At 46.3% G+C, this 18,685-nt stretch overlaps 1 protein-coding gene across 1 annotated transcript in view; it reads right to left on the bottom strand.

Annotated features, from left to right (window-relative positions):
- LOC127053883 (uncharacterized) overlaps positions 1-18,685 on the bottom strand; it is a 412,316-nt gene that overhangs the window by 20,508 nt on the left and 373,123 nt on the right. Inside the window, exon 7 of the mRNA XM_050959235.1 lies at positions 16,610-17,088. Coding sequence (XP_050815192.1) covers positions 16,784-17,088 — 305 coding nt within the window. The 3' untranslated portion in view covers positions 16,610-16,783. The remainder of the gene's footprint in view (positions 1-16,609; positions 17,089-18,685) is intronic.

Genomic DNA, 18,685 nt, shown 5'->3' on the forward strand with positions numbered 1-18,685 from the left:
CTGGCCCCAATGGCTGGAGACCTTTTTAAACTCTCCCTGGCAGGGAAGCAGGGGGGAGGAGAGAAGTAGAGTAGCTGCCAGCGAGTAGAGGCAGCTGAACTCTAAAACTTTTCTTGCAAGGCAGGTTGCACTCTCCCCAGAAGGAGAGGACAACAGAACAAGGGCCTGACTGAGAAGGGATCAGCCAGACCCTGCGCGACTGTGAAGGGCTTTTGCTTTGCCCAAGCCTGTGTCTCCAAGGCTGAGAAGGACTGAGCTAGGAGAGGAGAGACAGGTACTTTGCCACACGTGGTGTCAGAAGTGGGATGTACTAGTGAGTGAGGCTCGGTGGCAAGCCATCACAGGGCAAGGTAAAAAAAAAGGAAAGGAGAGAAATTTTTTTTTTTTTTTTGAAAAATGGAGGATGTACTGAAGGCGTTGATGCAGGCCACAGCGGCTCAACAGAAGGCTACCCGAGTACACGTGGCGGCCCAGCGAGAGTCCGTATGGGTACAACAGGAGACCAACCAGCCGCTGCTGAGCCAGGCGGCCCAAGATCGAGCCACCCTGACCGACGTGGTGAACCAGTTGAAGGCCCTGACCACGATGACGCACGCGGCCCAGGGGACCCGGCCTCTACGGGCAAGCAACTACTTACAGAAGATGACAACGGATGACGATATAGAGGCGTATCTCCTCGCGTTCAAGAGGACGGCACTGCGGGAGGCCTGGCCCCAAGACCAGTGGGCAGGTCTGCTGGCTCCATTCCTGTGTGGGGAGACCCAGAAAGCCTACTTCGACATAACCGCAGAAGCAGCTATGGATTACCCTCAGCTGAAGGCGGAAATCCTGGTGAGGGCAGGCATGACGCCAGCCATAAGGGCCCAGCGCTTCCACGAGTGGAAGTACCGGTAGGACAAACCACCGAGGTCCCAGCTATTTGATTTGATACACCCTGCGCGGAAGTGGCTCCGCCCCGAGGCCCGTGGGCCGGAGAAGGTAGTAGAAACCCTGGTATTGGACAGGTACATGAGAGGGTTGCCGCCGGACATACGTGGGTGGTTCCACCAAAATGATCTCCTCCTCTTATGACGATCTAGTTGCTCTCGTGGAGATGCACTTGGCAGCCCAAGAACTTTCTCAGACCCCCGAGCGAGGAAGGCGCCAGTATCGAGACCAGCCTCTGCACCGAGGCCCCGTTTGCCCAGCTCCAGGCCGGAAAATGGAGGGGAGGCAGGAGGCGGAAGAGCCGCCGCAGTCCCGGAGAGACTGGAGGACTGGGGAAGAAAGGCTCAGGGGATAAATCCCAGCAGCCCGAAAAATAGGGGGCTGCCCCAAGGTGGGTACCGCTGTTAATGCCTGTGGTGAATTAGGCATATTGCTGCCCAATGCCCTAATCTAGGAGAGCCCATGCAGTGTGAACTGGAGATAGAGGGGGACCATGCGAGCTAATAAGTCTAGTCGGGGTTGCGATGATCCCCCATAGGTACACTAGGCCCGTTAAGCTGAATGGTATAGAGACCACAGCTTTAAGAGACTCAGAAAGTGCAGTCACACTGGTCTCAGGGAAGCTGGTCAGGCTGGGCCAACTATCCCAGGCCAAGTGCTCGGGAATATTCTGTGTACATGGGGATATCAGCTATTACCCAACCGTCCCCGTACCCATAGAAGTTCTAGGGAACCCCGCTGAGTTGACAGTGGGAGTCGTCCTGAAACTCCCTTACCCTGTCCTTATCGGACGAGACTTCCCGGGGTTTGATGGCCTACTCCCCGGGGACGAGGGAGAAGGAAAGGACGACTCTGGGACCCAAAGGGTGGCCCAGATCGGGGACCCTCTCCCCACCTTCCATGAGTTTAGCCAGGATGTGTTCTTCCCACCGGGGAAGTCCAGGAAGACTCAGAGGGAACGGAGGGCTGATAAAAGGAGGGGGACGAGGATCCTGACACGGTACCTGATGCCTACACTAGCAGGGGAAAGAGGGAACTCAACTGACAGCGGGACGGGGTCGGCCAACTACAACCCAATTGTTGAACCGGGTTCCCCAGGCTCTGTCCCTGAGGGGGAGACGGAGGTAGACCCCCCCGAAATAGGGCCAATAGGAACCGCACGCGGGACTTTTGGTCAGGATCAGGCCAATGATCCCATATACCACAACATTTTTAAGGAAGTAGTCGAGGTAAATGGGGTCCCAGTGGAGGGGAGAACTAAGGGCCCAGGGCCGTATTATATGATTAAAAAAGATCTTCTGTATAGAGTAGTCTGCGTCCAAGAGCAAGTCATCTAACAACTCTTGGTCCCCCGGAAGCATCAAAAAGCGGTAATGGATCTGGCCCACAGTCATCTATTTGGGGCCCACCTAGGGATGGATAAGACCCTCGATCGGATTCTACAGAGGTTTTTTTTGGCCTGGTATTTATGCGGCCGTCTGGCGATATTGTTCCTCCTGTCCGGAGTGCCAAATACATGGGCCCCGACCATACTTAAGGGCCCCTCTGGTACCTCTGCCAATTATTGAGGTTCCATTCGAACGAATAGCTATGGAAATAGTGGGGCCATTGGAGAAGTCGGCCCGGGGCCATCAATACATCCTGGTAGTACTAGATTACGCCACCCGATACCCAGAGGCCATCCCCCTACGGAATGCCATGTCCAAGACCATAGCCAAAGAGTTAGTCCAGATATTCTCCAGAGTAGGGATACCTAAGGAGATACTGACGGACCAAGGGACCCCTTTTGTTTCTAAACTGATGACGGACTTGTGTACCATGCTCCACATATGGACCTTCAGAACGTCAGTCTACCACCCCCAGACCGATGGCCTCGTTGAACGTTTTAATAGGACTTTGAAGAGCCTGTTACGGAAGGTGATTAGCCGCGACGGAAAAGACTGGGATGCCCTGCTACCTTATGTACCGTTTGCCGTACGGGAAGTTCCTCAGGCTTCCACTGGATTCTCCCCCTTCGAGCTGTTATATGGCCCAGGGGCATAGTGGACCTGGCTAAAGAAGACTGGGAAGAACAGCCGAACCCGGGGAGAAACATTGTGGAACATGTGCTGCAAATGAAAGACCGAATAGCCCGAGTCACCCCTCTTGTGCGCGAACACATGGAGAAGGCCCAAGGGACGCAACGGACGTACTACAATCGTCAAGCACGGTCCCGGAAGTTCCAGGTGGGGGACCGGGTGATGGTGCTCATACCCACGGTGGAGAGCAAGCTCCTGGCCAGATGGCAGGGGCCCTATGAGGTAATCGAAGCCGTAGGAGAAGTTGACTATAAGGTCCGGCAGCCAGGTCGCCGGAAGCAGGAGCAGATCTATCATATAAATCTGCCGAAACCTTGGCGGGATAGAGCAGCTCTGGTAGCTGCGCTGGGGGCACCATCCCCTAAAGGCGATCAGCCCAACCTGGTAGGAATATCCCCGGAGCTGACCCCGGAACAACGATCCGAAGTGGTGAGCCTGATCAAACGCAACCAAGATGTGTTCTCAGAAAAGCCAGGCAGGACTACTGAGGTTCACCATCACATCTTCACAGAACCTGGAGTGAAGGTGCACGTCAAGCCATATCGGATCCCGGAGGCCAAGAGAGAAGAGATTACGAAAGAGGTCAGGAAGATGCTGGCCTTAGGAGTCATTGAAGAGTCTCATAGTCAATGGTCCAGTCCCGTGGTTTTAGTGCCTAAGCCAGACGGCAGTATGTGGTTCTGCAATGACTTCCGCAAGCTAAACAAGGTGTCCCAATTTGACACCTACCCTTTACCCAGGATAGATGAGCTGGTTGACAAACTGGGAAAAGCCCGTTTCATGTCTACCCTTGATCTTACTAAGGGCTATTGGCAGATCCCCCTGGCTAAAGCCGACAAGGAGAAGACGGCCTTTGCAACCCCAGAAGGACTATTTCAGTACACTGTTCTTCCTTTTGGATTGCACGGGGCCCCTGCTACCTTCCAGCGACTGATGGACAAACTGTTACGGTCCCATGGGGAGTACGCTGCTGCCTATCTTGATGACGTCATCATATATAGCCCCGACGGGAGACGCACCTAAGAAAGGTAGAGGCAGTCCTGAATACCCTGAGAGAGGCCGGACTGACTGCAAACCCCTCCAAATGTTCGATCGGATTAGCTGAGGCCAAATACCTTGGATATATTGTGGGGAGGGGCATGGTGAGGCCCCAACTCAACAAGCTAGATGCCATATAGAAGTGGCCCCGAGCACTCCAGAAAAAACAGGTCCAAGCATTCCTGGAACTCGTGGGGTGTTATAGACGTTTCATTCCCCACTTGCCACCAGGGCATGCCCACTAACGGACCTGACTAAGGCTTGGGACCCAGATATAGTAAAATGGTCTGCTGAGGCCGAAGCCGCTTTTGCAGATCTGCGAACGGCCCTCTGCACAGACCCCGTACTGATAGCCCCAGACTGGAGGGAGGAGTTTATCCTGCAAACAGATGCCTCTGAAGTAGGGCTGGGGGCGGGTGCTTTCACAAATGGTTGGAGATGACGAACACCCCGTCCTCTTCCTCAGTAGAAAGCTCCTGCCTAGGGAACGGAAGTACGCCATAGTGGAAAAGGAATGCTTGGCGGTAAAATGGGCCGTTGAAAGCCTCCGCTACTATCTACTCGGACGGAGGTTTACCCTGGTCACGGACCATGCCCCGTTGCAGTGGATGCACCAAAACAAGGACAAAAATGCGAGAGTAATGAGATGGTTCCTATCGCTTCAACCCTTCCACTTCACGGTAGGACACAGGTCGGGAGCCCAACATGGCAATGCGGATGGCCTGTCGAGGGTGCACTGCTTTCCGACCCAAGTAGCCCAACCCTGTAGTGTTGAGCAGGGGAGGGGGATATGTGGCAAACTCAGGACACTTAGCTACCAAGAAAGGGGTACTAATTAGTCCCAGAGGGCTTAACCATGGAGGAATAAGGTTCAGCTGGAACAGGGGTTACCAGGGAAGTAATTAGTTTCAGCTGGCCCCAATGGCTGGAGACCTTTTTAAACCCTCCCTGGCAGGGAAGCAGGGGGGAGGAGAGAAGTAGAGTAGCTGCCAGCGAGTAGAGGCAGCTGAACTCTAAAACTTTTCTTGCAAGGCAGGTTGCACTCTCCCCAGAAGGAAAGGACAACAGAACAAGGGCCTGACTGAGAAGGGATCAGCCAGACCCTGCGCGACTGTGAAGGGCTTTTGCTTTGCCCAAGCCTGTGTCTCCAAGGCTGAGAATGACTGAGCTAGGAGAGGAGAGACAGGTACTTTGCCACAGGGTGGAACAGAACAAAGGGAGGAAAGGAGCCATCATGAAGAATCCCCAGCTACCACCTGAACTGGAACAAGATTTGTACCACGGGAAAGAATTGTGCCCAGGCCTGGATGGGTTCCAGTTTAAGAAAAACCTTACTGAAGCATCTCTGAGGGTGAGATTACCTGTATTCAGTTTGATTAGACATAGATTTGTGCATTTTATTTTATTTTGCTTGGTGACTTACTCTGTTCTGCCTGTTACTACTTGGAACCACTTAAACCCTTTCTGTATTTAAGAAAATCACTTTTTACTTATTAATTGTCCCAGAGTATGTATTAATACTTGGGGAGCAAACAGCCATGCATCTCTCTCTATCAGTGTTATAGAGGGTGAATGATTTATGAGTTTACCCTGCATAAGCTTTATACAGGATAAAACGGATTTATTTGAGTCTAGACCCCATTGGGAGTTAGGCATCTGAGTGTTAAGGACTAGTACACTTCTGTTAGCTGCTTTCAGGTAAACCTGCAGTTCTGAGGCAAGTAATTCAGACCCTGGTCTTTGTTGGAGCAGACGGAAGTGTCTGGCTCAGCAAGACAGCGTGCTGGGGCCCCGAGCTAGCAAGGAAAACAGGAGCAGAGGTAGTCAGGTGGCAGCTCCAAGGAGGGTTCTGTGATCTAACCCGTCACAGTGTGAGGTCAGCTTTTATTAGTAGAAGATGCAAGCTTTTGAGCTACACAGAGCTCTTCCTCAGGCCCAGAGAAGGAAGTGGAGTCTGGGGGCTATGCAGCCCTGGCTTCTCATTGGTCACTGGACTGCTTCAGCAGCTCACTCCATGCAGAAATCTCCCTACTGTCCAGTTCAGGGGTTCTCAAACTGGAGGTCATGACTGCTTACAGGGTCACAAGATGGTTACATGGGGGTCAAGAGTCCTGAGCCTCCCCATTAAATTAACCTCCCTCCTGTTTTTCATTTATAAGGAGTGGTGGGGGGATGCAGTCTGAGGCTTGCTGTGTAAAAGGGATCACCAATATAAAAAGATTGAAAACCACTGGTCTAGTTCCTTCTGTCCTCGCCCCCACCCAACTTGCAGCATGCTGGCAATGGGGTCAGAGGACTCTGGCAGCCATCTTAGACAGCCAGCCTCAAGAGATCAAACATCATGAATCAGACACCCAAACTCCATGAGATTGACACTAAAACTCATGAGATTTTTCTAACAGTTTATACTGTGGGGTGGGTTTTGTCTGTCTATTGATTGTTGAATTGCTCCCATCCCTCCCCAGTGTGAGTGTGTCCATCATAATCAGTGTTGGGGGTGAGGTGATTTTGGCCCTCGCTGCAGGAGCACTCACCCCACTTCTGCCTGGTCTCTGCCCAGCAATTAATTCTGCCCCCAGTGGGGGGAGGGGCTGGGACGGATTTGGGTTCAGACCCATTGCCCATTGCATTTGGGAGGCAGTAGGTACATTCCCCGTGTCTTGGATGGTGACTAAGCTCCTCTACCTTTTTGCTCGGCTACTGCAGCACTCTCCCCTCTGTGCTCTCTCAGAGTGCTGGGGCTGGGGCTCAGTACTGCCAGGGCCCGAGGAGATGCCAGGCTGAGACAATCACTACTCATCATCCAACCAGCACCCAGTATCCAACCATCATCCAATCACTGCACATCATGCAACCATTGGCCCAGTTTCCAGAGATCTGGTGAAGGCATCAGCAACAAACCAACATAACAGAAGGAGAGAGCAGGGGTGCTGGAACCATTTTTATAGTGGTGGTGCTGAAAGCCAATGAAGCAAACTATAAATCCTGTATAGGATGGAAACCACTTCAAGCCAGCGGGTGCAGCAGCACCCCCGCACTCCTAGTTTCAGTACCTATGGGAGAGAGCGAGACCCTCTGCAGTTCCCCAGCCCATCCTCTGCATCACACACACGCTGCAGCCCTACATGCTCCCCTTACCTCCAAATGCCCCATCAGTGGGGGTAGCAGACTGGGGGCTTTGTCAGGCCTTTCCCTCCTCTCTCCTTCCCCAGGGTGCTTTGTGTGGAGGTAGGCAGGAGCCTATGTCATTCTTGCAGGACACAGCTTAGGTACCTAAGCTGCCTGACTCCAGGAGAAGGGTCACTGGCAGTGGATAGCAAGCTGAAACAGGTGCACTCCACTGTGGGTAATACCACCTGGAAAGGGAGGTGAACAGGAATGAAAGGAGGGAGGCTCAGACTCCGTTTGCCTAATTTCCAACCCACCCAACCATTTTGGATTCAAAGGTTTAGCTTGATCTCAAACTTCATTGTATTGATGTTCTTCTTGGGTGACCACATTATACGTTCACTGTCATTACTCTGTACTTTCACTGCCTGATATGTGGATTTCCCACGGCATCCTGCACATTAACCTCAGTGCAGTCACAATGTGCAAGTAAAATAATTTCACTGGGACTCCACTCGTTACCATGCCCGACCCCACATCCCAGGGAATTACCCTAGCCTAAGCTAGCAGTTACAAGGGCAGCCACCTTCTCCTCCAGTGTCCCTGCTGAATTCGCCCTTAGTTTGTGCTCTGCTTGCTCTGAGCACACCTACTGGATTGGGCTCCACAGGAAGATAAGTAGGGACACGCCTAACCTCATCTCATTTGAGGGACATGCAGGGGCATAGACATGAGTTAGGCACCTAGCTCGGGAAAGAGTGCATATGCCCAGAGCAGAGACTTGGGCACCTTCGGGACTTTTAGAGCAAAAATTGAAGCCCCGAATGAATTTAAGCACCAACAGCATTAAGTGGCAGCCAAGTGGGGATTTGTGGATCAGAGTAGTATCTAAAGCTCAGATTTGTGTATCTGTCCCATAACCCACACTGTAATTGAGGTTCCACTCCCTGCACAGCAGTGTCAGAGAGCTAGAAATACAGGGTCTGTTCAGGGCCGGCTCCAGGCAACAGCTTAGCGAGAAGATGCTTGGGGCGGCCACTCCGGAGAGGGGCGGCACATCCAGGTATTCGGCAGCAATTCGGCAGAGGGTCCCTCGCTCCCGCTCGGAGGGAAGGAGCTCCTGCTGAATTGCCGCAGATTGCGATTGCGGTTCTTTTTTTTTTTTGGCTGCTTGGGGCAGCAAAACCCCTGGAGCTGGTCCTGGGTCTGTTTACCACTTTCCTCAGCCCATTTACCAGCTTTTCAGGAGCCATATGATAAACTGAACTGAATTCACCTACACTTCATCAAATTCCCTTTGAGCCATTTCTAGTAATACATTAAACAGAATTCTCATACTGATTTGGGGAGTTATCAATTTCAGTTTTAATTTACCTAGAGAAGAATATCCCTACCCAAGGCAGATATCAGTCTTACCAAAGGTGTGTTCATTGTGAAAAGCTTTGCATAAGAGAGAGACAATGGTAGAAATTGTAACTGAATTCACCCAGCATTTTATTCATGGATTCCTGAATTCTAAGGCAAGAACAGACCATTATGATCATGTAATCTGACCTCCTGCATAACACACAGGCCATAATGACTTCCCTGAATTAATTCCTGTTTGAACGCCTTAACATTAAGTATATTACATCAATGCTATTACCTTTATCAACCAAACTTTTAAGCTTATCATATGAAGTTAGTTTGACAGGATCAATTCTACATAAACCCACGTTGATACACATGAATTATATTACTCTCCTTTTATTCTTTAATAATTGAGTCTTGTATCAGCTGCTTGTTTCCTTTTTATTTATTTAAAATGAATTTAGTAATTTTATATTAAACTACCATGAGTTCAGCTCCTGTTGCTACACTTTCAAGCTCAACAGAGCGCATATTATCACAGAATCACAGATTATCTCTGAGGCTTTTCTCAAATTTGGAGACTCTAGCAACACAGTGTCCCACAGATAGTGACTACTGACAGACAATCACAAGTAGTTATCAGGGCCATTCAGAGGATTCAGAGGGCCTGGGGAAAAGTAGGGGAGCTGCAGCACTTGTACTCACCCGCAGTAGTCTGGGTCTTTGGCAGCACTGAAGGGCTCCCCGCTGCTGAAATGCTGCCGAAGACCTGGACTGCCGCCAGGCCAGGGCTCGCGGGGCCCCTGTGGGGCTCAGGGCAAATTGCCCCACTTGCCCTCTCTTGGTCGGCCCTGACAGTTATCTGCACCACTTTAAGCACTAAGTTACAATTACCCATGCCTAGACAAATCCTACAAAAACACATGCAATGACTAGGACTGTACCATACTCACATTCTCAAAAGATATTTTCATGAATCTCTCAATAATGATTAGTGGTGGTGGGGGGTTCCTGCTGGGGTTTCCCCATGGGGTCTTCCATTGGGGGTCGTTCCGTGGATTACTTTACTCAATCAGGAAAACTTTTATATTGTACTTTTGATCACATCTAACACCTTATGCATATGCATGAGGGTTTCAACTCTCTTTTCCTTATCTGTACTTCTACACCCCATGAATATTGGGGGTCCCTCATATTTCATAGGTTCTTTGTTCCTCTTAGTCTCATTAGCATCTATTCACAACATGGACCCTATGGTCAGGACAGGCCTCTCCATCAGGTATTTCGTGTTCTTGACTATACCTTGCAGTCTATTGCAATCTAGTTTTTTGTAACATTACCTAATGGCACATCCTTTGCATTAATCTTGCGACCTTGCTTGCATAGGGTTATCTCTAGGTAACCCACTCATGTCAGGTGTTCTTAAGCCTGTGGCCTAGTACTTAAATCTGTTAGCATACCATTGATTATACATGAAAAGCATATGAATTGACCACTGACACCACATAACACAATGACAAATGGATGATAAAATTAACTAATTGACTACATGCTCCAATATCTTGCCTAGGATAATGTCAGGCTAACAGGTCTATAATTACCCAGGTCAGCCTGTTTACTCTTTATAATAATTGGCACAAAATTAGCTTTCTTGAAGTCTTCTGGAACTTTCTCGGTGCTCAGAGACTTACTGAAAATCACATTAACAGTTCAGCAAGCTCCTCAGCTTCTTATTGTCCTTAACTCTGCTGGCCATTGATTTCTCCTTGTGTTCCTTGACTTTTCTAATGAATATTCTACAATACCTAACTTCTGATTTATATTCATTACTATTGAACGTCCCTTTCCACCAGATTGGCTTTTTAACTGGGATGGCCTTTTTCCTGGATTGTGGCTTTCCTGGGCATCTAGGAAGGTGTTTTTAAATAATTCCCAATTATCATTCACATTTTTCTGAGGTAATACTTTCCTCCCCTCTGATTTGTCTCATCATTGTTATCAGCTTTGTGAAATTGGCCCTATTAAAACACCAGGTATATATATTACTGGTCTGGACTTTATTCCGCTTGCAGATTATAAATGTGACCGCTTGTGCCTGAGCTATCATTACTTTGTAGTTCTGTGGTCAGTTCTTCAGCTCTTAAGATAAAGAATACCGCCAGGTTGGTTGCAAACGCTGTGAGTTAGGAAATTGCCATCTATAATATTTAGAAATTCCAAGTAAGTTTTAGTACTGGCAGCCTTAGGCTTCCAGCATACGTCACACAAATTAAAGTCCCCCAATGATCATGCAGCTTTTTATCCTCTGTGTTGTGAATAGATGCATAAATAGGCAGACATCCTGCCCCCAGTGTGATTTGGTGAGCTGTAGCAGACATCAACCAGAACCGCATCTTGCGCTTTCTCTGTTAGGACACTGATGTATCAGCATTCAAGATCATTTTCTTCTGACTTGGAAACAGGTAATGCCCTTTATATATATATTTTTTTTACATGGAGTGCCACCCCCCCCCCCGCCCTTTACCCACTTGATCCTTCCTAAATAGGTTATAGCCATTGATTTTAATTCATTCCACCGCGTCCAGTAATACCAACTGGTTCACATTTATGCTCATAAATTAGCAATTCCAATTACTCTTGTTTGCTACCCAGGCTCCTAGCACTTGCCTACAGCCAGGGCCCCAAGCAAAAACAAACAAACAACAACAACAACAAAAAACACCTCTGGAGCGCAACTGCCGAAGTAAAAAAAATAATATAATAATTATACCGCCCCTGAAATTGTGCCGCCCCAAGCATGTGCTTGGTTTGCTGGTGCCTAAAGTCGGGCCCTGCCTACAGACTGATCCCTCTTCTATGAAGTGGAGGCCATCCAAATTATACAGCCCTTTGTTCCGCATGGAAGGTAGACAAATGTTCCACAAAACCAAACCCCTCCACCCTACCCTACTTATCTAGCCAGAGGTTCACATACAAAATCTTCTGCCTTCTTTCACTTGTGGGACAGATAGGACCTCAGAGAACACTGGTGAAAATTCTTTTTGTTTGGCATGCTTCCCAGGGCTTAATGACAGGGCTTAATGCTCATCTGCCGCAGAACAACACAATCTTTGCTTTTCTTTGCAAAAGACTGATGGCAAGGGGGCTCCCCCCACTCTGCTGAAAAAAAAAATAAAAAAAAAAAGTGTCCTGCAGAAAAAAATCCATGTGAAAACTCTGGGCCCAAACTTGCAAGGTTCAGAATATCTCACAGTGCCCTCTCACGAAGATCAAAAGATTGTTAAGGGAAGACAGGCCCATTACAATCATCTAGTCTGACCTTTTTTAAGTGAGTGGTTGAACACAAAGCATATCTTCTGAATGTGATAGAGAATCCATCCAGTTATTCAATGATTAATTACCTTTCTTGTTAAAAAATGGATTTTTTCTGATATCAGTCTCCTGTCATTGGATCTTGTACACTTAGGTCTGTTAAATTAGAAAGAAGCCACATAGATCAAATATTTTTTTCCATGTGAAGGTACCTGTAGTCTATGATCAAGTCACCTCTAGAAAGCTCAACGTTTCTGAGGACTGGGCCTCTAGTTTCTTTGCAAAAAAGTAATTTTCTGCCAATTACTTTTTATAGAAATGCTTTATTGCTGCAGTAAATAACCCTGCGTATCACAGCACAAATAACCAATTACAGTTTAAGAAACTAATAATATAATTCTGCAAGTGGTAATACTGAGAAAGAGATGACATACAGAAAGGATACAAAACTATACATTTAAGTTACTAGAAGGTTACTAACTAAAAAGATTCTGCAGAAGTGTGAAGTGTGAAGTGTCTTGTATAAACTATACAACACATGCCAGTGTCAAGTTGATTAACAGTATATAATTACCTATGTACAAACGTTTTATCTAATTACAAGATCAGCTGCAATTTTTAACAATTATCTTCTATACAAAGACAAGTGCTTTCTAGTTTTCGGTTCTTCACTGGAATATACAGATGTTGCAATATTTCAAACTAAATAGTAATAATAATAATAATAATAAATCACAAAATAAAAATTCTCCTTTAAAAATTTATTTTGCATATCTAGGCTAATGCTGTGAAAATCCAGCCAGCAATATCTTTGCTTTTGTATTTGACTCTCAGTGTATCAGAATACTAGAGATGAATCTGAACCAGATTCACAGTTCCAAACACACCTGGACTGGGGGTGGGGAGGAGGGAAGAGTTCGCATCCATGGCTTCCCTTCATGGCTTGGTCCATTCTCTAAAATGGACCAAACCAGGAAACTAGGTCTCAACACTCCTTGACTTTAGGAGAATCTGGATCCACAGCCCACTTTGGACCAGACTGTGACCCAGCCCAATGCAGTTGTGTAAGGGAGTAAAACACAACTCCCATGCACAGCCAGTTCAAAGCTTCCCACATCACAGCAAGGATGTGAGAAAGGGCTGCATGCCCAGCACTGTCCACCGCAACAGCAGGATGATGGGGAGTGGGTGGAGCCAATGCCCAAGTCAAAGGAGCTGAACTAGTGAGGGGGGCAGGGAAAGAAATGTAAGGGAGGAGTTGTTTCTCCTTCACAATCCTATCCCAGGGCTCCTCCGGGGCCATTACATGGCCTACTGCCTTTACAGGCTCAGTCAAACTCCTTGTGAATTGCCCATCTCTACAACGTGTGGAAGCAAAGCCCCGAATCAGAACTCCAGAATGTTTGGCTCCAGGCCTAGTTCCAAAGTTGGCAGCTCAGGCCCATCTCTACGGAACAGAGGCACCATGTTGTGATGGTGGCAGTTTGCTTCCTTTAAATCTCTCCCCCCATAAAGGGTTAGTTTAGGAGAATCCTGAGACTTCATAAGGGTTTAATACATGAAAATATTTTAAAGATGATCAGCCGTCTCTAATACACATATATAATTCTAACCTAATGGGGGTGTTTGATCCTGCCAGCCGTATTGGATATGATACTGCAGGGAGATTTTCCTTGGTGTAGCCTGACATTTCCTGGACTGGACTTTGGACTGACAAGACAAGGGAAAGGGAGCCGGCTGGGGGCTTTCCAGTAGATCAGAGAGTTTTTATTATGCAGACAGCAATCAACACAACAGTCTATGGATAATCTATGGATAATGCCATAGAAGTTAAATTAAGCACATGTCCTCTTTGACTCAAATTCTGCTCTCACTTGCACCTCTGCAGCTCCTTCACTTCAGTGGGGATGAACAAGAGAAAGAGAAAGAAAAGACAATTCTGCCATAGTTTTGCTGTTCATCTGAAAGTATGTCATATAAGAGGAACTTGGAATGTGTATTTTGATGGTGATGGTCACTATCATGATTCAAATCTAGGGAGAATGACAGGACTCATTAGAGCCAGGGTAAAAGCCTTGGGATGGCTGCAACAGATCAACAGAACTTCCTTACTAAGGGTGATAAAGCACCATTCGAACTTGCGTGTACCACCAGATGGCACTGTGATAAAGAAGGAAAATCAAGTTCAAAAGGCCCAGTGGGAAAGAATCAACATGAGAAACAACATCTGGATGGGTGAAAAACAGTAAGATACAAAGTAAAGGGCCGATTCTGCAGCCCTTACTCTCATCAGCAGTCCTAATAATTTCAATGGGACTACACAGGATGATTATTTACACCTGTAAGGGTTGAAATATCAGGCCCTAATTCTGCTTATGAAAGAGGAACTGGGGAAAGGCCCTGGATGACAACGGAATGGCTAACAGTCTCATACGCGATTCTTTTGCAGCCTATTTCAATTAGAAAGTATGTATTTGTTAGAGTAATTGGTAGGATGGAGGGGGCGGAGTCTTTAGCAGTGTATTGTACAGCAGCTGGCATATGCTAAACTAAGCTTCCAAAATGTCAAACTCACTCTGGTAACGTTTCTCAAAAGGTCCTGGTCAGATGAGAACGCAGACAGCACCACCCTGGAGATGACTTATGTCAATTTTTAATCATTGCAGCCTTGCGTGCATGAAAATTGAGTAAGAATTTGATGAAGACCTGGTATTTAACCCACCTGAGTTGACTTGCTTAACCTGTTCACCAAGCATAAAAAATACCACGTGATCTAAGTTCTAGTGAACAAACCATGGTCATTACCAGGACCTTGGGAAGAAGGGCATTCAGAAAGGGGCCCAGATAATTGCACTTTAGAATGCAGTGGATAAAGGCAACAGCTGCATGCATGGGGAGATGAGGACTGCCTGGATGGTAGAAGGGAGGGTTCTCGCCTGTCTACACTGGCTGAGCATGGACCATCATGGCCCCCACCACAGCAGTAAGTTTATGCCAATGCAGTTTGCTAGATTGTCCAGAGACCTGCAATGTTTTAAAGCATCCCAAAACCAGGGTACATGTTATTAACAAAGACCAGGGCCAGTAAGTTGGGGGGGGGGAGTGCGCATGCACGCACACACACACACGTTTGAGAAACCACTGGCTGATGTGCCCTTAGCATCCTCCCTCCTTTGCCTCAAAGAAATCCACAGATTTTTATCAAAAAGATCAAGACAGAAATTAATGTCACATTTTTATGGAAATTTCTCTGATCTGCAGTTTTTCCTTTCCAGTGTCCAACTATTTTCATTGGGCCAAACCCTTGCTCAGTAGGAGTTTGCCTGAGAAAGGATTGAAAAACCCTGGATAAAGACCTTGGGATTTGGTCAAATATTCCAACACGTAAACAGATTTCCTAATGAACTAAGAGGCCCAATGCAACTCCCAGTACTGTCAATAAAAAGATTCCCATTGACTTTTATTGGCAGTTGGATTGGACTCGAATGGAGCAAGTCAGCTCTTAAAACTAGGAACCTTGTGCAATACCTTTTAATTATGACTTTTCCATTTCAATGATGCTGACACTACGGTCTGGTTTAATGAGGTCTGGGATTGAGACAACCTTCACCTTACTCTAGTTGAAAGAATGATTCCCTAAGAAAGCTCATGTACTTTTAAACATTTGGACAACTCTACCCAGCACTCTTCATCCTGACTCCATACATGTTTCTCTTCCCATCAAACAGTTCATATCATCAGCCATTCACGGGTTTAAAACAAACTAATCAAAATCACTCCGACCAAGGAATATATCAAAATTTAGGCTAAAACAAGAAGACGGTTTCAACCTCAGCTATGTAGAAATAGGAGACCCTATGCAATATTTACTCCTTATTAGTTGTTTCCAACAACCCTTCTTCGTGTTGTCAATTCTTGGGAGTCACACAGAACACAGCATTAAAGAAGGCAGACCATTTTCAGCTGTATTTTTTTTTCTAAAGAGCTCACATTATACCAATACAGTGTCCAAGCCCCTTCGCCAGTGGCTGGAATGATAGTTACATCAGCGATATGTGCAGGTCTATCAACTATATAGTTGATTTAAAACAAACAAAAAAAAACATAACCCCAGAACAGAACAACAAACCATTACATATTAAAACAAACATTTTACACCCACTACTCTCCATTTACAAGTCACAAGTGCAATATTCTTTGAAAAATTTTCTCCTGAGAGAAAACCCCCAAGAAGCAGAGTTTTTAGTGTTATGCTGTGGGTATGCGTTGGAAACCACATTAGATTTTTGTAAGGCAAGAGGTTTAGGACCTAGCAGGATGTAAGTGGATCAAGAGAGAGTATTAAAAAGGGGTATTTTGAAATGAGACATTCTTTCAAGTTTCATTCTCATTGGACATATATACTACAAAATAAAGACTTTAAAAAGTGCTATATGCTTTGTGAGTCCTTTATCACAATATGTAAAGCATAATCTTATAGCCGCTGCCTACGAGAAATGTTAGTGGCAGTGTTAGCGGTAGATTACATTCTAGGTCTCTCGTTCCTCTCTCTCAGCTGTTCCTCAATGTCTGAAGCCATCTTCTCATCAAGGCTTACATTACCCCACATGCATTTTGGGATAGTTTAGAGCGAGCTGTCTTTTAAAAAGAAGCAGACTCCATGAAGTTGATGATGGTTCACACCAGACTTGCCATACTCTGACGCCTTGCCTCATCCAGTGAAGCCTCCGGTGTCTCTTTGTACAGGCCAGTCTGAGAGACGAAACATCGAGAGGTATGGAACCATGATAACATACTGACAGATATGTCAGGGGGGGTAAAACAAATGCTTTTTTTTTTTTTTTTTAAAGTAATCCACCAGTGCTAGGCTGTTAGCTGATTTTAAAAAGGTAGAGCAGTTTGCAGTAAACAATGATGCTTTTTATCCTCAGGAACATACAGAATCTTCACCGTTCCCTGGCCCCCAAAGATCAGACATGAAGGATTTCTGCACCACAGTCTTCAGGCTCTGTGTAATGTGAAGAGTTTGTATCTGAATGGTGGACCCCAAACATTTCTTTATTTTCAATGTTTGGCTCCATTAATGCAGGTTTTTCAAAGATACTCTTTTTGCTAGTTTCTGGACAGTTCTGTACATATATTACTCGGTTATAAGCCTTAAGTCTCTTCCACAGCTGTACATACACTTTGCACTGGACATACATGAATAGAAGTCCTCCAGTGAAGCCAATAGCCACAACTACCAGCTTAGTCCAAAATGGCCACTCTAGAATCCCTGGAGGAAAGGAAAGGACCACATTAATATTAGTTAGGCTGCACAGTATCCTTTAAATGAGAGACACAGAATAGGCCACAATCAGAATCTCACATGCAAACCCATCTGAATTTGGGTTAAAATCCTTGTCAGTACTGTATGAGAGCAAACAGATGTGATCACTCCCAGGTTCCTTTATTATTATTGATAAGATGCCATAGGTGTACAGGGCACTTTACAGAAGAGGTAAGTCAGGTCCCGGACTTGAGCAGCAGCTAGTCCAGTTCTCAAAGTCCACAGGGTGCAAGTGTGGTAGGCAGTTCTCTTTACAAGTACACCGTTCTCTGTCGCAGGGTTTGTTTAATGCAAACAGTTCTTGTTATACCAACAGTTATGTTCTCGTTTTTGAAAGCCTGTCAGTTCCAGTTAATAGGTCTGTTCACACTCAACCCCCTGTTTTACTCTGTGTACAGCCCACGGGAAGTACTACCCCCTACAGGGTATAACAGCAGCTCGCAAACAGTTCAGTCTCCTTTATACCTCTTCCTGCCCACTCAGTGATCACACAACATATGGATTCACAGGCTTTAAGGCTGAAAGGGACCATCTAGTCAGACCTCAGGCCTAACACAGGCAAGACAGCTTCACCTAGTAGTCCCTATATCCAGCCCAATAACTTAGAGTTGAACTACAGCATCTCTTTTAGAAAGAGACGTCCAATCTTGATTTAAAGGCTGTAAATGGTGGACAATTTACCACATCCCTTGGTAAGCCTACTCTCGCTATTATAAATGTGCAGTATTATTTTAGTTTGAATTTGTCCCTATTGGACGTCCAGCCAGTGGATCTTGTTATAGCTCTGTCTGCTAGATTTAGAGACCATTAGTACTGTATATCTTCTCCAGTGTAGGTACTATACATATCAACCCTCTCCATTACTGGCTGGTCAGGGGCATTGCAGGAAAGACCATGACATCACGCTGATCCACCCATTTTCAAGTTTAATGGAGAATTAACAATACTATAACAAATCCATGACCACCTTGGACACGACATCTGTCACTGTGCTGCACACACATGACCATTTGGAACTGCTCAGCAGTGGCAGGGACAGAACTCAGATTCTCTTGCTCAAAAAGCACAGGACCCTGCCACTGGGTTACAAATACAACCCCATTAGCTGTTAGCAGTATAGGACCTATGCCATGCAGCCCAGCAGTTCCAATTCTATCCAATGGAGGCAGTGATGCATGCACACACGCACGCATGCACACACACACGCACTAGCCAGCTTACTGTAGTACTCATCAGATTGCTCATTTCATTTGAATTCTGAAACGGAGTACAGTACCAAGTACTAAATATTCATGCTATTCCTATTTATGCTCATCTAAAATGACCTAAAGGCTGTAAATGTTTGAAAGCATATGCTTTTCATAAGCATATTGATCCCTTGCATTAAAAGGCCAACAATTTTCAATACGCCCATAGATGATGCTGTCAGATGGAAGAGAGACCAGAAGCTTTCATTCAAAGCAGCCTCTTTGCTAAACAAAAATCAAGTACAATCAAACTACAACTGAAAATGAAAAATGACAGTAAGTCATGAAAATGTATA

The sequence above is a fragment of the Gopherus flavomarginatus genome, chromosome 6 (genome assembly GCF_025201925.1).
Source record: "Gopherus flavomarginatus isolate rGopFla2 chromosome 6, rGopFla2.mat.asm, whole genome shotgun sequence".
Classification (NCBI taxonomy): Eukaryota; Metazoa; Chordata; order Testudines; family Testudinidae; genus Gopherus; species Gopherus flavomarginatus.